The sequence below is a fragment of the Alnus glutinosa genome, chromosome 2 (genome assembly GCF_958979055.1).
Source record: "Alnus glutinosa chromosome 2, dhAlnGlut1.1, whole genome shotgun sequence".
Lineage (NCBI taxonomy): Eukaryota > Viridiplantae > Streptophyta > Magnoliopsida > Fagales > Betulaceae > Alnus > Alnus glutinosa.
This window is the reverse complement of record NC_084887.1, coordinates 21,628,127-21,650,198: the sequence shown is the minus strand read 5'-3', so window position 1 is coordinate 21,650,198 and position 22,072 is coordinate 21,628,127. Positions and strand designations below refer to the sequence as shown.

The 22,072-nt window shown below is 35.8% G+C and overlaps 2 protein-coding genes across 2 annotated transcripts; both read left to right on the top strand.

Moving 5' to 3' along the window:
* Positions 1-11,908: 11,908 nt before the first annotated feature.
* Positions 11,909-13,168, top strand: LOC133860778 (36.4 kDa proline-rich protein-like). The gene has a single exon (XM_062296393.1). The coding sequence runs from the start codon at positions 11,975-11,977 to the stop codon at positions 12,962-12,964; it is 990 nt and encodes a 329-aa protein (XP_062152377.1). The 5' UTR covers positions 11,909-11,974; the 3' UTR covers positions 12,965-13,168.
* A 4,084-nt stretch (positions 13,169-17,252) lies between these two features.
* On the top strand, positions 17,253-18,526 carry LOC133861687 (36.4 kDa proline-rich protein-like). The gene has a single exon (XM_062297480.1). It carries the CDS (start codon positions 17,300-17,302, stop codon positions 18,254-18,256), a length of 957 nt encoding a protein of 318 aa, XP_062153464.1. The 5' UTR covers positions 17,253-17,299; the 3' UTR covers positions 18,257-18,526.
* Positions 18,527-22,072: the final 3,546 nt, after the last annotated feature.

Here is a 22,072-nt window from a genome sequence, read left to right as displayed (position 1 = left end):
TTTGGTATGGGTCTTTTCCATGGAATAGATATTCCCATTGGAATAGCTATTTCCTTACGAAGAGGAATACATATTCCTCTAAAAAATGAGATGAATAATTATTCATTGGGGTAAAGATTACATTTTTCAAGAAAAAAAAAACTCATTTTTTATTTTTTTTTCAAATCTTTTGTTTAAAAAAAAAACTAAACTCCAAAGTGGCTGGCCGACCACTCAAGCCACTGTGGAGGGCCAGGGATGGTCGCACCACCCCCAAAGCAACTGGGGCCGGCACCCCCAGTTCTCGTCGGGGGGTGGCCGACCACCCCCGATAGGCTTCGGGGATGGTCGCAGCCACCCACCAGTTTATTTTATTTTATTTTTGTTTGATTTTTTTAAAAAAACAAATAATAATAATAACATAATGTAGGGTTTTTTTAGTAATTTTTTTTGAATTCCGATTAAAATGTGTGAATTATTACCAAACAAAAAAATAGAAATATTCATTCCATTCTATCACATTCTATTCCCAGGATTAGCTATTCATTTTCCTAATAGAATGGTCATTTCGCAAACCAAACGAGGCCATAGTTATCAGCGACGGTATTGTTTTTGATAAAAAAATAAAAAAAAAAAAAAAAAAGAAGAAGAAGAAGAAAAGAAAAAAAGAAAAAAGCGATATATATATATAGTGACCAAATCATATGCTTAATTTAGCTCAATGGAACTTTTGATATGTTTAGTTTTATAGTTGGATTTGAATGCTCACACGAATGATCATCCCAATACCTCCGGTGGCGGGGGAGATGAACTGTGAGAAATAGTGTGTTCAAGAATATTGAGAAATTCAAATTCAAAAAATAATTTACAATATTAAAACTGAAAAATCAATTTATAAGAATTAAAGAAGATTTTCCTAACGCAAATATGATAATATTGTAACAACTGCAATATACTAACATTTAACATTCAATTTTCGTTAATAAGAAATGTGGATTAATTAAAAAGGTAGAAATCGTAACAAATATGGTAAGGTGAAATGAGTAACCCATGTGGAAATTTCGAGAAGAGGGAGGTATATACTTCTATAAAATTCTAAAGAGAGGTAGGGGAGTTGTAAAATTCAGGCAGAGGTCATGTTTTTTTATGGAACCCCACAGCTAATAACATAAACTTATTTATAATATTAGCTTGTTTCGGATAGGAGAGATCACACAACTTCAATTGGGGATGGAGGCAAACCACAAGTAGTGTTTACTGATCTTCGGTACTCAAAATAATTGCTACGAACCCTTACTTATAAGAGCATTCATAGTAGCATAATCAAATTTTACTAGTTAAAATAGTCAAAAATCATTTTTTTTTATTTGGGATAAATACCCCATTGGTACCTGAGTTTTACGTGTTTTTAAATTTAGTACCTCAGTTTTGTTTAGTATCATAGGTGGTACCTGAATTAAGGGTAAAAACCCATTTGGTACCTCTGTTAGATTTTCCGTCCAAATTTTAACGCCTCGCCACGTGTCAACCGCTGAGGTTGACACGTGGCACTACATAAAAAAAAATTAAAAATTAAAAATTAAAATATTTAGAAAATGATTAAAAATAATAAAATTTTAAAAAAAAATTAAAAAAAGAAAAAAGAAGAGGGGTGGCTGAGCCACCCCCTTGGCCACCATGGGGGTGGCCGGCCATCCCCATTTTGGCCAAGGAGGTGGCCCAGCCACCCCCTTGGCCGGTCTGGCCGGTCTGGGGTGGCCGAACCACCCCATAGGGGGTGGTTCGGCCACCCCACAGTTGAAAAAAAAAAAAAAAAAAAAAAAAAAAAAAAAAAAATTTGAAGGGTTTTGGCCCTAGGGGGTGGCCGAACCACTCCCTAGGGCCACGGGGGTGGTTCGGCCACCCCCAGACCGGCCGGACTGGGGGTGGCCGAACCACCCCCGTGGCCCTAGGGGGTGGTTCGGCCACCCCCAAGGGCCAACCCTCAATTTTTTTTTGAAGGGTTTTGGCCCTAGGGGGTGGTTCGGCCACCCCCAAGGGCAAACCCTCAATTTTTTTTTTGATGGGTTTTGGCCCTAGCGGGTGGCCGAACCACCCCCTAGGGCCACGGGGGTGGTTCGGCCACCCCCTAGGGCCAAAACCCTTCAAAAAATTTTTTTTTTTTTTTTTTTTTCAACTGTGGGGTTGCCGAACCACCCCCTATGGGGTGGTTCGGCCACCCCAGACCGGTCAGACCGGCCAAGGGGGTGGCTGGGCCACCTCCTTGGCCAAAATGGGGTGGCCGGCCACCCCCATGGTGGCCAAGGGGGGTGGCTCAGCCACCCCTCTTCTTTTTTCTTTTTTTAATTTTTTTTTTTTAAAATTTTATTATTTTTAATCATTTTCTAAAGATTTTAATTTTTAATTTTTAATTTTTTTTTTATGTAGTGCCACGTGTCAACCTCAGCGGTTGACACGTGGCGAGGCGTTAAAATTTGGACGGAAAATCTAACAGAGGTACCAAATGGGTTTTTACCCTTAATTCAGGTACCACCTATAATACTAAACAAAACTGAGGTACTAAATTTAAAAACACGTAAAACTCAGGTACCAATGGGGTATTTATCCCTTTTTATTTTAACAATTCACTTTTTTCAAGCACCCCGAGCAACCTCACCATTTTAGCTATCTACTATTACTATTTCATTTAAATAATCTTTTTCATAAGTGATGTTGTGTGTGATACATGAGAGAGAAATAAAAAATAAAAAAAAAAAAAAAAGAAAAAGAAAAAAGAGAGAGACAATTTTAATAGTTTTTTATTGTTTTGATGAGTGAACAGCTAGTGCTCACTATTGTTAATGAGTATTGTTCACTCATAAAAAATAAAAAAAAATAGACTCATTTTGGACCATTTCAACAAATTGCTTCGTCAAAATAGTGAGTACAAAAAATGCTCTAACACTTTCTTTGATATTGAAGGAATGAGTAATGTCAGAAGTCTCCCTTGTATTCTTCCAAAAATGACATGACTTTTAAAATTATTATTTGATCAAAATTTAATAGTGATTTATCAAAAATTATATAATAATTTTAAAAGTCATATTATTTTTTAAAGAATAGAAAAATAATACAAGATAAACTCCAATCATTACTCCGACAGAATACTAGATAACATAGAATTGAAACAGTAACTAACACAGGACATAGGACTTAAAATACTATCTTATGTAGGACTAGGGCTCTACTAAACGACAAAGACAATAAAAGATATAAAAGGTAAATAACAACTAATAGACAATAAATAAAGATCTATTGCAATACAAATCCTTGTTTGGAGTAGACTTGTAGAACACGACTCCTTGCTTCTCATGGACCTACGTGGCACCGGTTCTCCATCAAATACATATAATAATTAGAGATATATTACCTGTACAATAATGTTAATTTGTCCAGTATTTTTATTTTTATTATTTTTAAAAATAATGATTAGCACATCAACATAATTGTGCAATTATTGTATAAGAGTTGTGCAAATAACATATCTTTAATAAACCTGTTAGAGGAATCAAATACACAAAAGTCCTAACAGATTTGTGCAAATACATATACAAATTATATATTATATAATATACTAAACGGGTAACCGCAACCGGCCTAGGCAATTATCCAGCTATCAAGTTATGGTTATGCGGTTATCGGTTATTAACGGTTAATAACCGTTCTGCTTGTACACCCCTACAATCTACACACATCTATAATATTACCCATAACTTACACTTAACTCTTTACATTAGCTTTTATTACTAATTAATTGTTGCCTTTGATTATGCTGATTGGCACCCATCTTCATCTTCTCCTGTAAATAACATTTATAAGTGAAATGGTGAGTTCACAGCATAGTAAGTAAACATTAATCCTAAAGTAGGGTGTGAAGTGAGCCTTGAAACTTTGTTATAAAAATGCCTTTCATTTTTTGTTTGCAATTAGTATTTTCAAAAAAAAATAACTTACTCTTTTCGTCCCTTTCACAAAAACCTTGGTTTCGGAAAACAATATTTTTATTTTCAAAGGAAATAATGTTAACATACACTTTGTCATAATTTCTATATAAAAATATTCATTCTTTTTTTCCGTGGTAAATCTATAAACATTAAGTATTTTATTTGTTGCATGGTAACTTTAAACATTCTAAAACAACATATACTATTGTGTTCCGTTTATAAACACTTATGATGTATTTTGGGTATACTGTCACATGTGGCACTCATGTTTAGATAGTGTATTCGTTAGGCAATAGTACAATGTAAACCTTAAAAAATATAGATGTTTATGTTAGTTCTATTATATTATATATTCAGAGATAATGTTGTTGATAATTTAAAGAAGATAAAAATTCAGGTAATATTTTATATGTGAGATTTAGATCTCTAATTTTATGGGAGGTATGTGGAAGAGCCTAGTCTTTGCCCTTGATTCATATAGGGTGACTATCGGGTCGCTACATGACCAATGTTCTAATTTATCTCATGTAATAAACAATTTCTTTATGAAAAGAAAATGTCACACAAATAAATTAGGTTTTAGGGCACTACTCCTAACATGTTTGCCACCTCCTTGAACCCACAGGGTAGTCACCCCCCTCCCCCCAAGAAAAAAAAAACCCTATGGGGTTTGTTGCAACCCCTAACATTTTTAAGGAGTGACCGACTTAACCCAACAACATGAGGGGTAGTTAAAAACTTATATTAGGGGTGTAAGTCCAGATTGGTTAAAATTGGCGGGGAAACCGGCTCCTGGTAACCGGAAAACAGAGAAACCGGTTATTAATTTCCAAGACACCCGATTATAACCGAGTAACCGGCTCCGAGTGTGTGTGTATATATATATATATATTACATGGGCTTTTTCTTTAGGTTAGGTAGCTTCAATCATTATTTTTTGTATTCCTCCTCAGAATGGCGTTGTACTCTCTCCGTCTCTGCCAAACCCTAACCTCCATCTCTACTTTTCACTCACTTAAGCACCTTCGCCTGATTTCTTAATTCTTCCTTCCAGAATCTTTGCTCAATGCATTTATTTCTTCATTTCTTCTTAATCTTTTTCTTCAGCCGAATCAGTTGACAGATCTGCAGCCTGCCGATCAGTTCGTTTGCTGATTTATGGGGTAATCTTGGTGGGTTTTTTTTTTTTTTTGTAGATCTGTTCTATTTGCTGTGTTTTTTTTTTTTTTTTGTAGATCTGTTCTTTTTTGTTAGGTTTTTTGGTAGATCTGTTCTATATATAGCTGGATTTTTGTAGATCTATTGATTTGTAGTGTTGTTTCCTGTTATTTTGTTTCTATTATGTTGTACGTTTTTAATTTGTGGTTTGGGTTTTAGACTCCCTATTCTTGTAACTTCTCGAAGAGTTGATTTTTTTTTTGTTGTTTTTTTTCTTTCTTTCACTATCCGGTCCGGATAACCGATTTCACCTGGGGTAACTGGTAACCCCATCATCGCCAATAGATACATGACCTGAGCACTTTATAAGTCATAGATACTCCTGCTTTCTCAAGGCATCTTTTAAGAGTGAGTAAAACCCATGAATTTTTATATGATATCAAAGCAAGTCCCCTGGACAATTGATGGGTCTTTCCTCTCGATGTTGAACACGTGTTTGGCCAAAAGTTGCCACACGTGAGAGGGCGTGTTAAAAGTACTGTCTCACATCGCTAAGAGATACATGACTTGGGCACTTTATAAGTCATAGACACCCCTCCTCTCTCAATGTGTCTTTTGAGAATGTATAAGGCCCATGGACTTTTACATATATGACACTTGTAATCATTTTGGATACTACTTGCTCTCTTTTGGACAACCCTTTTGGTTCTTCAGCTGCAGGAGTGTCAATTCGTATTCGTGTGTCTGATTCAGATCGTATCGAGACATGTGTACGTACAAGATTAAATAGGTCAACCATAACCAGACTCATTTAATTAAAAGATTCAAACTCCCTCAATCCTAACTCTCTAATTTTGTATTAGATTTATATTGGATTTACGGGTCATGTAAAAAATTGTCTATCATTATGTCGCATATCAAGTTTAAGTCGTATTGAAACATTGTTATAAGACTATATATAGGTCAACCCTAACTTAACCCATTTAAATACCTCACAGTAATGCTGATCTTCATATTCAATTGTCATACTCATTTATACATAAATGTATGAGTTGCTTGTTTTTCTTTTTTCTTTTTAATTGACCGACATGGAAGCTAGTTCAAACTCACCACGTCAGCCGGTGTGTCGAGTGTACGTTACTCCTACCAACAATATACTCTCCCCCCACCCACTAGCTCCCTCATTGTATGTTTTCGTGTAATTGCATGTTCATGCTAATAATTCATACTTTGGCAGGTTTCGATGAATGCCATTTCGTCTACAATTGATGGAGGATAAAGCGGGGACATTACTTGATTTTATAGACAAAATCCTTTTGTCTTTCAAGAATTTTGCAAAGAGGCTACTAGACTTTGGTTTAGATGGGTTCCATTAATTTGCATGACTAGGAATTAATTCGGCAGTATATTTCTTGCAATATATATATAAAAGTTGTCTTCTTGTTCTCATTATTTTAGTGCATGGAATATAACCTTTCCAGTTTCCATGTCCCTTCGAAAATCTTGATCACCACCTTTTTTTTCCTCTTCTGTATGTATGTCAGTGCTCTGCTAATCTTTCTTTCCTCAAATTATTGTACCTTGTCTTGGTTGGTGCAATCCAACTTCTAGGTTTTAATGGGGAAAATGGGAAATAAAAATAAAAAATAAAAAAATAAAAAAAAAAAAAATTAATCAAATGAATATAGAAATTTTATATGATTCGACAGGGAAGACAAGGGAGATATTCAACGGTAGCTATTTTCCACAAATCCCATACCCAAACAGTTCTTAGAATCTTTTAGGGAAAAATATAAAAAAAGTCCCGTCAAGGGTATTATAGGAACATAATAAAAAAGTGATCTTTTTGGCACACTTTGATTGTTTGATGAGTCACTTTAACACCTTTGAAAATTCACATGACTATTTTAAAATGAGGAGGCTTTTTTATATTTTTGCCAATCTTTTTTAATTTTAATTCTGAAAAAGAGTAGAAAAGAAAATATAGACTATATACCTCCGGTGGCGGCGGAGAATGAACTGTGAGAAAGAGTGTGATCAAGAATATTGAGAAATTCAAACTCAAAAAATGGTTTACAAAAATTAAAGAAGATTTTTCTAACACAAATATTTAGCAATCCACTTTTTTCAAGCACCCACTCTTTTCTCAATTTTAGCAATCTACTTTTTTTCAAGCACCCCTAACAGCCTCACCATTTTAGCTATTCACTATTATTATTTTATTTAAATAATATTTTCTAAAAGAGAGGTTAATTTGTATGTGATGCATGAGAGAGAAATAAAAAAATAATTAAAAAAAAATATAAAGGAAGAGAGAAATTTTTTATTAGTTTTTTATTGTTTTGATGAGTGAACAGCTCTCACTATTATTGGTGAGTACCGTTCACCCATCAATTTTTTTTTTAACAAATTAGGTCACTAAAATAGTCTTTTAGATATTTTTGGTAAGTCTACTAAAAATGTCATAACCCTTCCTTTGGTACTGACGGAATAAGTAATGCTAGAAATTTCTCTTGTGTCCCTCCAAAAATAACGTAACTTTTAAAATTATCTTTCGGTCAAAATTCAATAGTAATTTTAAAAACTACATTATTTTTTTAGGAATGCAAAAATAATACAAGAGAAACACTTAACATTACCCCCCCCCCCCCCCCCCCCACATAATACTAGATAACATAGAATTGAAACAGTAACTAACATAGGACTTAAAATACTAACTCATGTAGGACTGCGACTCTACTAAATAACAAAGACAATAAAAGATATAGAAGGTAAATAACAATTATAAATAAAGATCTATTGCAATACAACTCTTTGTTGGAGTAGACTTGTAGAACACAGACTCCCTGCTTCTCTTGGACCTACGTGGCACCGGTTCTCCATCAAATACATATAATAAAAAGATATATGTTAGCTGTGCAATAATTTTGTATAATAATATTAATTTGTCTAGTATTTTTTTTTTTTAAAAAAAATGATGGACACATCAGCATAGTTGTACAATTATTATATAGGAGTTGTGCAAATGACATATTTCTAATAAACCTGTTAGAGTAATCAAATACACAAAAGTCGTAGCAGATTTGTGCAAATACATATACAAATTATATATTATATAATATACTAAACCGGTTACCGTTTACCCGATTGTTAACCAATTTGTTTTTTAAATCTCTATAACCGGTAACTGCAGCCGGCCTAAGCGATTATCTGGTTATCACGTTATGGTTATGTGAATATACGGTTATGCGGTTAGCGATTATTAACAGTTAATAATCGCTCCGTTTGTACACCCCTACAATTTACACATATCTATAACATTACCCATAACTTACACTTAACTCTTTACATTAACTTGTATTACTAATTAATTGTTGCCTTTGATTATGCTGATTGGCACCCTTATTCATGAGCTTCTTCCGTAAATAATATTTACAAGTGGAATGGTGAGTTCACAGCTTAGTAAGTAAACATTAATCCTAAAATAGGGTGTGAAGTGAGCCTGGAAACTTTGTTATAAAAATGCCTTTCATTTTTTGTTTGCAAATAGTATTTTCAAAAAAATAACTTACTCTTTTCCACCTTGGTTTCGGAAAACAATATTTTTATTTCCAAAGGAAACAATGTTAACATACACTTGTCTAATTTCTATATAAAAATATTAATTCTTTCTTTCATGGTAAATCTATAAACATTAAGTATTTTATTTGTTGCATGGTAACTTTAAACATTCTAAAATAACATATACAATTGCATGTGTTCTGTTTATAAACACTTATGGTGTATTTTGGATATAGTACTGTCACATGTGACACTCATGTTTAAATAGCGTATTCGTTAGGCAATAGTGCAATGTAAACCTTAAAAATGTAGATGTTTATGTTAGTTGTATTGTGTTACGTATTCAGAGATAATGTTGTTGATGATGTAAAGAAGATAAAAATTCAGGTAATATTTTATCTGCGAGATTTGGATCTCTAATTTCATAAGAGATATGTGGAAGAGCCTAGTCTTTGCCCTTGATTCTTATAGGGTGAATATCGGGTCGCTACATGAACACTTTATAGGGTGGTTCGACTACCCTGAAGTACTTTTTTTAAAAAAATACTTTTTGTTTTTTCATTATTTTGTTACTTAGATGGCTAAATTCAGATCTATTGTTCATTTTGAATATATGAATGGTCTGATTTTTATTTTTATTTTGAATTGCAAGAAACTTCAGTCCAAACCCTGGCCTAATCTTAAAATAGGACCTTTATAGTTACTATAAGGGTTGGGATGTTGGTTAATTACCTGATAGTAGAAGATAAGATAAAATAAATAAATAAATAAATAAACTAAATTAAATAAATGAGAGTAATTGACCTTGTTGGGTTGAGATCAATCTATTTCTTCAAGTGAAGTCAATCGTCAGGGATTTTGGCCCCCCAGATGATTTTTTTATGGTAAAAATTTTAATTCAACTCTTTGAAAGAAATGGATTTGAGGAGGAGAAGGGTTAGCCAACCAATCAGTATGATAGTTAAGGAAGCCAAGAAAAAGACACTATGAAATAATAAGAGTACTGTGACTGCCTAATATTTTAAGGGTTGGCCTACTCGATCAATACGATGAACTTGAATATACATATGGAGATAGTGGCTGCTCACATCTTTTGTTTTGTTGTAATTTTGGCACCGTCGATCAATCTAGTAAGTGTCCGTTACTAGCTAGGGTTGATTTGTCAATTTATAGAACTTGTATTTTAGGTATAATTAAGATGTGATTTTGGGTCTTTCTAGTGGATAGGGATCCACCCTAATTAGTTGCTCAAATTATTAAAAAATTGGACAGCTAGTGCTTTAGATCCCTATTCTAAGAAGAAATGTAAGATGAGCGGGGCTAAAAACTACATTTTATCCCACAATTGTTACGTGACAGTTCTAATCAACCTTTGAATTAATCATTGTTAAAAAAAAAAAAAAAAAAAGGTTATATACCACATTTTTAACCCATAAATATTCCACAATGATGATGTACGTATGTGGTAGTTTCAAACAATTATTGGATTTCTTTTTTTTTTTTTAAGAGGACGGATCTAGGGTTAGTTGGAACTGCTACATTAGAATATTGAGATAATTGTGAGATAAAAATTTAGGTTTTTTTTTTTTTTTTTTTTTAAATAAATTCAAAGATTGGTTGAAACCACTAACATTGACATTGTGAGATAATTATTCACAAATGTGATATGACTTTTAAAATCACCATTGAATTTGAAATAAATTATTATTAGATTTTGATTAAATTAATGGTGCTTATTTTTTAAAAAAGTTACTCGTAAGAGTCTTGCAAATAGCATTAATCTAGAAAGATCAATCTTAGAGCATCTACTGTAGTCCTTCTAGGGTCCTTCTGTACTCTTTTTTTAAATTAAAAAAAAAAAAACCAAAAAAAAAAAACTGTAGCTTGAAACCGGTACTTCTCTCTATTCCTCTTTTCTCTTTCTAAAAAAATGTGACAAATCAGCATAAAAAGACACAAAATGAATCACATTAGATGCTCTACCATTTCTCATCTAGAAACGCATGTACTCTTGGAAATAAATTGCTTCTAAATCATATATAGTACTTGCCATAGGTGTGACCCACATCTATCGCAGAGCCAATGCTGGCTCATCTACTAGGCAAGTTAGGTGGTCGCCTAAGGCCCAAAAAAAAAAGCCTAATCATAATCTGAATTTTTTTATTTTTTATTTAGTGGAATAAGGCCCCAAAGACAAGTTTGTTTGAAAAGAAAAGAAAAAAAAAATGCCAAATCATAATCTGAAACAGTTTTGAAAAAATAAAAGAAGCAAGATCTCTTCTTTGGAGACTCTTTAACTTCAATAGAAAATAAATAGTTATAGGCCCAAAAATACAACAATTAATATCAACAAAAATACAGTGTATTTTCTCTCCTATTAGGAGACTCTAGAACTCTCACATAGAATAAAAAAGAAATAAATTCTTTAAAAGCCTCGTTTAAAATTCACGTCTTAGGCCCAAAAATATATCGAGCCAACTCTCGATAGAGCTGAGGTGTTGAGTCGGCGGCCGAGTAGGGCATTTAGTGAAAAGTTGCTATCTCCTTACCCGATCGATGAAATCTAGGGTGGTTTGTCCTCATCACACGAGTTGTTTTATGTATACAAGAATTGAAAGAGAAATTGTATGTGTTTTTTGGTGAGTGAAAGTGAAAGTGTCACCTGTGGCTTTCCGCGGGACTGTACAGTCGGCTACATGATTAAACGTGCTATGCTACAAACCGCGTTTTCTTGATTCCTTTATTTTGAGAAGTTCGAAATTTCTTACATAATATATTGTCGTACCCCATCCAACTTATTAGCAATCCACACTACCCAAAAAAAAAAAAAACACAACTTTTAGCCGCATGAATGAGGGTCATATATATATATATATATGCCGACATGTTCAATGTAGAACGTCACCCTATGGTGACGAGGAAAATCTAACACTTCTCCATGTGGGAACCTGTCTACTTTACCATGTCCGGAAATGCAGACAGGGAACAAGGACTACGTCGCTGAAAATTTTCTGGATGTGACCTTCATCTCCACGTGGCACTTCAGCGACATGGCACAAATTCAATTACTGTAGCCGCATTGTGAATTGCCTATTTTTGTAGTGCCAAAAGAAATAAAAGGTCCTCAGGCCTCAAGTCAATTCAACTATCACCATGAAGACCCCCCATTATGTTCTTACCATGACAATTGATTGCTCTCTCTCTCTCTCTCTCTCTCTCTCTATAAGAAGGCTAAAACCATGATATAGAGGCTCATTCATTCACTCACTCATTCACTCAGTACTCGTTGAGAGATGGGGAACCATGCTCTCTCTAATCTCTTACCTCTCCTACTAAACTTGGCCACTTTCCTCACTACTTCTATTGCTTTACCCTACTGCCCTCCTCCACAATACCCACCCCATCATCCCAAGCCACCAAAACATCCACCCCACGTTGTTCCGCCTCATCCGCCTCATATTCCTGTCAAACCACCCCATCCACCTCATGTTAAGCCACCCTATCCACCCTTTGTGCCCAAACCACCAATTGTGAAGCCTCCCATTGTCTACCCACCACCTTATGTGCCCAAGCCACCAACTCCTACACCAGTGGTGCCTAAACCACCAACACCTACACCAGTGCCGGTGGAACCAAAGCCGCCTACACCAGTGCCGGTGGAGCCAAAGCCACCAACACCAGTGCCCGTGGAGCCAAAGCCGCCTACACCAGTGCCCGTGGAGCCAAAGCCGCCTACACCAGTGCCAGTGGAGCCAAAGCCGCCTACACCAGTGCCCGTGGAGCCAAAGCCGCCTACACCAGTGCCCGTGGAGCCAAAGCCGCCTACACCAGTGCCAGTGGAGCCAAAGCCGCCTACACCAGTGCCAGTGGAGCCAAAGCCGCCTACACCAGTGCCCGTGGAGCCAAAGCCGCCTACACCAGTGCCAGTGGAGCCAAAGCCGCCTACACCAGTGCCCGTGGAGCCAAAGCCGCCTACACCAGTGCCTGTGGAGCCAAAGCCAAAGCCAAGTCCACCGGCAGAACAAACATGCTCCATTGACACACTAAAGCTAGGCGCATGTGTGGACTTGTTGGGAGGCCTTGTTCACATAGGGATTGGAAGTAGCGCAAAGGACACGTGTTGTCCAGTGCTGCAAGGACTAGCAGACTTGGATGCCGCGGTGTGCCTTTGCACCACCATCAAGGCTAAGCTTCTGAATATCAATATCATCATCCCGATTGCTCTTCAGGTCCTCGTTGATTGTGGCAAGACTCCACCTGAAGGGTTCAAATGTCCTGCCTAGAAAACTACTCCATCCGCTTTCCTCTTTTGTAAGTTACTGCATGCACTTATTTTGGTATTTCTTTTTCTTTTTCTCTGCATCAATCTAAAATAATTTGGTGATTTCGTATAAGTTAAAAAAGTTGAGAATAATGTAATGGTAATAGTGTTGTTTAAAGGACCTATGTCACTTTGCAACAAAATAACAAGTGAGATGTTTCCTTTACATCGTTGTATATACATCATCAAATCCATATAATTCAAGAATTTCGAATTAACAACTTTTTAATTTCGTTTACTTACACAGAGTACGTACGTTTCTGCAGCTGTACGTGAGTTCTCGTGAAGAGGGGTGTTACAAAAACACCACTTACACACTCAATACACACCCACCCTCTCTATGGGGTGGGACCCACATGTGTGAGTCCCACCCCACGTGAGAGGGTGGGTGTGTATGGAGTGTGTAAGTGATGTTTTTTTAGTTTTTCCCTCTCGTGAATATGAGTGTGTTTGTGAGTTTAGTTTTATAGATTTGTATGTACAAGAGCGTCTTTGTGAATATGTGTAGTTTTATGTGTGTGTACGCATGCACATAATTTGTGTAAGTGCATAATAAATTTATATACATACATATAAGCTCAAGATTATATTATTTAGGGTTAAATACCCTATCGGTATCTGATTTTTAATCTTTTTTTAAATTTAGTACCTGAGTTTTCTTTTGTTAATTCATAGGTGATACCTGAGTTAGGGGTAAAAATCCGTTTGGTACCTCTGTTACATTTTCCATCCAAATTTTAATGGTCCGCCACGTGTCAACCACAGCTGTTGACACGTGGCACTATATAAAAAAAATTAAAAAAAAAATCTTTAAAATTTAATTGAAAAAAATTGAAAAAAAAAAAAAAAAAAAAAAAAAAAAAAAAAAAAAGAGGGGTAGCTCTGGGGTGGCCAAACCACCAAAAAAAAAAAAATGATAGGTTTTGGCTCTTGGGAGTGGCATACGCTCAAATTTTTTTGATGGGTTTTGGCCACCCCCGTAGCTCATGGGGTGGTTTGGACACCCCATGGGCAAACCCTCAAATTGGTATGGGGGTGGCGGAACAACCTCCTTGGCCCTGAACCACCCCCAATGGCCAAAACCCATCAATTTTATTTTTTATTTTTTATTTTTTTTTTCTGCCATGTGGTGGTTGATTTAGATGACGAGTCTGCCAAGGGCGTACAGTATGTGCTCGAAATTCGTCAACTTTTCTTTATTAGCTTTCTTGGCTTTGCTAAATCTATGGACAAATCTAAAATTGATTGAATGAATTGAGAAATGGGTATCCGAGCGAAATAACTTGTAAATCATATTTTAGTTCCCAATTTAATGGTCTATAATCTGTATGTATAATACCATATGGAGTTCAAAGAATGAAAAACTGAGTGGTCGTGGATGTTTACATTGTTTAGCTTAGATTATTAGGTTAGGGTCAAACGGGTCGTGTATGCGACCCATTATGCTAAACGGGTTTCACGGGTCGTGTCGGGTGACCCGTGAAATTTTCGTGTTCGTGTCATGTCTGGGTCTAACTTAAACGGGTCGTGGGTCTACACAGGTTGTAAACGGGTCGTGTTGGGTACCTGTTTTGCCAGCCCTAGGTTGGACGCATTTTTGCTCAGCCCTACCAAGGAACCCGAAGCCGGTTCTCAGTTATTGGCCAATAACCGGTAACCGACTCCGGGATTACACCCTTAACTTATATAGGGTGGTTCCACTACCCATGAACCTTTTTTTTTAATACTTTTTGTTTTTTTATTATTTTGTAACTTAGGTGGCTAAATTCAGATTGTTCATTTTGAATATATGAATGGTCTGATTTTTTTAAAAAAATTGTGAGAAACTTCAGTCCAAACCCTAATCTTAAAAGAGGACCTTTATAGTAACTATAAGGGTTGGGATGTCGGTTACCTGATAGTCAAAGATAAGATAAAAATAAAAAATAAAAAATAAATAAATGAGAGTACGTAATTGACCTTGTTGGGTTGAGATCAATCTATTTCTTCAAGTGAAGTCAATCGTCAGGGATTTTGCCCACGTACCCAGATGATTTTTTATAGGAAAAATTTTAATTCAAGTACTCTTTGAAAGAAATGGATTTGAGGAGAAGAAGGGTTAGCCTACCAATCAGCTGTATGATAGTTAAGGAAGCCAAGAAAAAGACACTATGAAATAAGAGTGTGCATGCCTAATATTTTAAGGGTTAGCCTACTCAATACGATGAACTTGAATATATTGAGATAGTGGCTACTCACATCTTTTGTTTTGTTGTACTTTGGCACCATCGATCAATCTATTCGGTGACTAGCTTGGGTGTTGATTTGTCAATTTATAGAACTTGTAATTTGTGTATAATTAAGATGTGATTTTGGGTCTTTCTTGTGGATAGGGATCCACACTAATTAGTTGCTCAAATTTTAAAAAAATTGGGCAGCTAGTTGCTTTGGATCCCTATTCTAAGAAGAAATGTAAGTTGAGTTAGGCTAGAAATTATATTTTATCCCACAATGTTAACGTGACAGTTCTAACTAACATTTAAATTAATCATTATTAAAAGAAAAATGATAAAGAATAATGATAAATACCACATTTTTAACCCATAAATATTACACAATGATGATGTGGCAATTCCAAACAACTATTAGATTTTTATTTTTATTTTAACGATGACGGATCCAAAGGTTAGTTGGAACTGCCACATTAGCATAGTGAAATAATTGTAGGAAAAAAAATGTAATTTCTAACATTACTCTTGTTTTTTTTTAAAAAAAAAATAAATTCGTAGATTGGTTGAAACTACTATATTGACATTGTGAGATAATTATCCTCAAATGTGACATGACTTTTAAAAATCACCATTGAATTTAAGATGAATTACTATTAGATTTTGATTAAATTAATGGTGATTAATTATTTTAGAAGTTACTCATAAGAGTCTTGCATATAGCATTAATCTAGAAATGCATGTAGGGGTGTAAGATGAATCCAACTGCTCGTGAACTCGGCTCGGCTCAGTTCGGTTCAGTTAAACTCGATTTAGTCTCGGTTCGAATAATAAATGAGACGTTCATAAACACAATAATATGTTCGAATAATAAATGTGACGTTCATAAACACAATAATATGTTCGAATATTAAACGAGACATACTCGTATAAACTTGGCTCGGCTCAGATAAACTTGTATAGCTTCATTTTTACAATTATTTTTTCATATTATTTTTATTTTACAATAAAGAACATCGTAAGTAATATGATAAATATAACTTGAATTATTGTTGTGAGTTTAATCAGTTTTATAGATTTGTATGTACATGAATGTGTCGGTGAGTATGTGTGGTTATATGTGTATGTGTATATGCACGCACGTAATTTGTGTATGTGCATAATGAATTTATATACGTACATATAAACTCGAGATTATATTATTCAAGATTCAAGTTAATTTATTTAATTAACTCAAATAATAAAATTTTAACAATATTTAACTAATTAATTATTAGTATGTATTTACAGAAAATTAAACAATCATGATATTTCCTTTATAAAAAAAAATGAATTAGTTAATTGAGTACCTCGTGATAAGATTGAACTTGACTCATGTTCAAAATAAAATTAAACGAATCAAACTTAAACATTTAATATCCAACTCGATCCGACGGCTCTAAATGCAAGTGCTACGTACACACAATTGTTTTGGAAATTAATGCTTCTAAATAATATATAGTACTTGCCATAGGTGTGGCCGACATCTAACGTAGAGGTGAGAGCGTTGAGTCGGCCGAGTAGAGCATTCAGCGAAAGGTTGCTGTCTCCTTCCCCGATCGATCAAATCCAGGGTGGTTTGTCGTCACACGAGTTTTTTAATATATAGAAGAAAGAGAAATTATATTTATATATGTGAGTGAAAGTGAAAGCGAAAGTGTCACATGTGGCTTTCTGCGGCCATGCATGATGACCCCAATCACGGGCTCTACAGTCCGCTACGTGATAAAACATCCTCTGCTACAAACCGCGTTTTCTTGATTCCTTTATCTTTAAATGTTTGAAATTTCTTGCATAATATGTTGTCGTACCCAACCCAACTTGATTAGCAAATCCAAAAGAAATAAAAGGCCTTCGAGTCAATTCAATTATCGCCACAAAGACCCCCATTATGTTCTCACCATGACAATTGCATGGACATGTTAAAAAAGAAAAAGAAAAAAGAAAACATGACAATTGACTGTTCTCTCTATCTCTATAAGAAGACTAAAACTATGATATGAAGGCTCATTCATTCCCTCACTCATTCACTCAATCTTACTCGTTGAGAGATGGGGAACCATGCTCTCTCTAATCTCTTACTTCTCCTACTAAACTTGGCCACTTTCCTCACTACTTCTCTTGCTTTGCCCTACTGCCCTCCTCCACAACACCCACCCCTTCATCCCAACCCACCAAAACATCCCCCCTACGTTGTTCCACCCCATCCACCACATGGTCCTGTCAAACCCCCCCATCCACCATATGTTCCTGTCAATCCCCCCCATCCACCACATGTTCCTGTCAAACCACCACATGTTCCTGTCAAACCACCCCATCCGCCTCATGTTCCACCTTATGTGCCCAAACCACCAATTGTGAAGCCTCCTATTGTATACCCACCACCTTATGTCCCTAAACCACCAATTGTGAAGCCTCCTATTGTATACCCACCACCTTATGTCCCTAAACCACCAATTGTTAAGCCTCCTATTGTATATCCACCACCTTATGTGCCTAAACCGCCGGTTGTGACACCTCCCATTGTCTACCCGCCACCTTATGTGCCTAAACCGCCTGTTGTGACACCTCCCATTGTCTACCCGCCACCTTATGTGCCCAAGCCACCAACACCTACACCAGTGGTGCCTAAACCACCAACACCTACACCAGTACCGGTGGTGCCGAACCCGCCTACACCCGAAACGCCATGCCCTCCTCCGCCACCTAAGGTACCGGTTGTGCCAGCACCAAGTCCACCGGCAGGACAAACATGCTCCATTGACACACTAAAGCTAGGCGCATGTGTGGACTTGTTGGGGGGCCTTGTTCACGTAGGGATTGGAAGTAGCGCAAAGGACACGTGCTGTCCAGTGCTGCAAGGACTGGTGGACTTGGATGCCGCGGTGTGCCTTTGCACCACCATCAAGGTTAAGCTTCTGAATATCAATATCATCCTCCCGATTGCTCTTCAGGTCCTCGTTGATTGTGGCAAGACTCCACCTGAAGGGTTCACATGCCCCGCCTAGAAAACTACTCCGATCCATCCGCTTTACTCTTTTTTAAGTTATTGCATGCACTTGTCTTCGTATTACTTTCTCTTTTTTTTCTGCATCGATCTGTGATTCCGTATAAGTGAAAAAAGTTGAGAATAATGTAATGGTAATAGTGTTGTTTGCAGGACGTATGTCACTCTGTAACAAAAAATAACAAGGGAGATGTTTCCTTCATCTCGTTGTATATCACCAAATCCCATATACTTCGAGAATTTCGAGTTAAGAACTTTTTAATTTCGTTTACCTACACAGAGTACGTATACGTACGTTCCTGCATCTGTACGTGGCTTCCCGTGACTCCATCTGTTCCAAGTCTTTTGGCCGCATTTGGAATTTACAATTATGATATTGCAGCACGTGATCTCCTGATTAATTTTGGCAGGGAAATTTCCTTTATATTCTTTTGTCTTTTTTTATATTCTATTTTTGGAACGAAAGTGTTAGATAAGCCTAGCTGTTCAATTTGACCCGATTAAGTTGGTTGATTCGGATCGGTTCAAATGATAAATAATAACTAAATAATCAATCTATTTGAATATTAAACAAGACATACTTATATAAATTTGACTTAATTTAAATAAAGTTCATAAACACGGCTCGTATGAATTTGACTCAAATCAGTAACTCATTGGTGTGTGTATATTTATTAATGGATGTACATAAATAGAAGAGGTTACTTTTCTTTTCTAAGGTTATTTTGTAAGTTATGCCTAACGTACATGACTCATGTATGCACATGTGGACGGCCTCAATTATGGGTATGTTTGGCAAGCTATGTACCAAAGTGGCCATTATTATTCACATTTTTATTTTATTTTTTTACATTTTTCAATAACAATTCACATCAAAATATTCTCACTTTTTTTACTTTTTATATCACATCAATAATTTTTTTATTACTATTCAAATAAAAAAATTCACTATAATAGAAAACTGTTTCACTTTTCTATACAATTTTTTTTTACTTTATATCACATCATCACTTTTTATTAATTTTAAAATTAACAACACTGCTCTATTCTTTACACGCACTTGCCAAACATACCCTATGACACAAGGTTAATACGGGAACAAATAAATTCTAAGGGTGAAGAGTGAAGATGCAACACATGGCTGGGGTAGAGAGTTTTAACTTTTATGACACTTTAGAGGCTATAAGCATAGCTGTCAACATTCATGAATAATGACAGCACTCAAACTCAATGCCCAGAGTCTTTTCAAAAAAAAAAACTCAATGCCCAGAGTCCTTCACATGTTACGTTTCTGTTTTTTCTCTGCCCAAGAACCATCTCAGCCGTTAAACACTCTCAATATATCTCCATCGTCCAACCCTATTAACCGTAGTACCCTACGATAATCTTCCAACTAATTCCAAGGCATTCTCAGCCCTTCTATCAGTGTTGGTTCCTTGTCTACGTACCATAACCTCTTTCATTTTCACATACAACAAAGACCTATGTTGCCTTTTTGGTCAAGATACAGTAACAGATTAATTACTCCTTTTCACCGTCGATGGCCGCCTCTTGTGGTTTGTGGCAGTGCGAGGAACATGGAGCAGTGGGGTGAGTTGCAGATGTGTTGTCGTGTGAGAAGAGAAACGGGTGTAAAAGGGAGAGCAACCGGTGGCAGCAGGAAGTGGCTACTGCCACCGGCTCACTGGGAGCAATCGGTGGTGAGGTAGCTTCTGTTTATTGTACTTTTTTTTTTAGTTAAAATTTTACAAAATTTCAATCGAGCCCGATTAGAGGTTCATGTTGTTAACATTGGCTGGAACTTGGTTAGGCTCTTAACTAGCCACTTGGTTAGGCTCTTAACTAGCCGAATTCGAACATACTTTCAAAACTTGGCTTAAGCCGAGTTCGAGTTCGAGTTCTCAAGTTATGTATTTGAGTCGAATTCGGCAGTCCCAAGCTTGGCTCAACTTGAACACAGCCTTATTATCCGCTGATGTGGCATTGTCAATTCACCATTAAATTTTGTTTTTCTTTTTAATTAAAATTGATCTAAAGATAGATTGACAATACAACATGTTCCATACTAAAATCCCATAGCTTCGCTCAATCGATTGAGTCATAAGCTTGGTCGATTGAGTACTAGGGCTTCAAATAAAAATGCACTAAACTATTTTCATTGGCCGAGGGATCAACCAACCCTCTCAGATTTTAGTATGGGACATGCTAGCTGTATCACCTCAGGTGATCGAGCTTTGACCGAGGTCTTCCACACATGAATATTGTACTTGTTTTCAATCGCATTTCTATCCCAACTCAAGCCTAAACCTAATGCTTACAACAAAATATGTTTTCACACTAAAATTACCAATACAAAAAATCCAGCAAACTCCACCTTTGAAAATTCTCTAAAAAACCAAAAATCAATTACAACTCAAAAATAATGAAATACAAATCAACCATGACAAACCTTTGAAGTAGGATCTGTTGAAGTTCATTCATTGAAAGAAAACTTGTCTCTCCTGAAACATGAACACACTCATCAAATGTATAAAGAACAAGAAATATAAAAATAGACAAATCTGGATTATTAAATCTGAACAATGAAAACATAGCATATCTGACTAATAAATTCACATATATAGATATAACAAAGATATCCAATATCAATCAAATAACCAAATATGTAGATACCTCTATCTCATACTAACAACAAATATATCCATCTCAAAAGTACATTGATGGAAATCAAAAATATATCAGACAATAAAGGAATCAACCTCTATGTCACTCCTCCCTTTGACTAAATATTCTCCCCAAAACTACTCCATATTTCTGTCACGAAGTGACAGAAAAAGCCAGCCAAACATTTTTTTTTTTTTTAAAAAAAAAAAAAAATTACACAATCACAAACAGACACTGCATAGGACACAACCAAACATGTCTAACTCTAAAATGAGGTAACATAAAAGCAATGCCAACTTGTGTGCAAATATGCGACCAAGAGATATGTCTAACTCAAATATCCAGTGTCGAGTAATGCAATTTCGAAGCACACATGTCTCCCTCTAACTTGTAATGCCTCTAAATTTAGGTTAATTAATTTTTTATTAATTTGAAGTGTTACTAGTAATTCTTCTAAACCAATAAACTTGTAACTGACTAGTGATAGTACCCTAAACGTTAACTTATCAGAGGGAAAAGTTGTCATGTTAAGGCCAACTTCAGGGACCAATGGTACAATTATCCCTTATTTAAAATAGTAACCTAAAGTTTTTCGGGCTATTCAGGCATTGTAACGACATAATCTATCTCTAAAAACTTGAAATTATGAAAGCTAAGGCTAAAAAGAATATATTGAGCAATTTCTGAAAAAACACTTTACGGTCTCCAAAAACTCTATTGCGAGCCATTTAGGATCTAAATGACATAATTTGAAGCTAAAAACTTGAAATTACGAAAGCTAAGGATAAAAGGAATATGCCGAGTGATTTCCAAAAAAATGCTTCAAAGCTTCTAAAAACACAATTCATGAGCCTTTCTCATTAAAAACCTCATTTTCTCCCTCTATAAATTGAGAGCTTCTCTCTCTAGAATTTTGGAAGAATGAAGAAATGAAGTGAAGGTGTGATTTTTCAAATGGTGAAGCATCCTATTTATAGAAAAAGTTGGACCATAGGGATGCAACACGTGTCCCTTCCTTTGTGTGCCAAAAGGCTGCCACATGGCCTAGCTAGGGTTGGCTAGTAGCAGCCTCAACTAGGGCTAATATGGCATAGCCTTGAGCTGCCACATGTCATCCTCCTATTGGTTGTCAGCCCAGCCACCTTCTCAGTCT

Bases quoted from the DNA above. Each gene is read 5' to 3' on its own strand.
- LOC133860778 (XM_062296393.1), top strand. From the start codon at position 11,975: ATGGGGAACCATGCTCTCTCTAATCTCTTACCTCTCCTACTAAACTTG.
- LOC133861687 (XM_062297480.1), top strand. From the start codon at position 17,300: ATGGGGAACCATGCTCTCTCTAATCTCTTACTTCTCCTACTAAACTTG.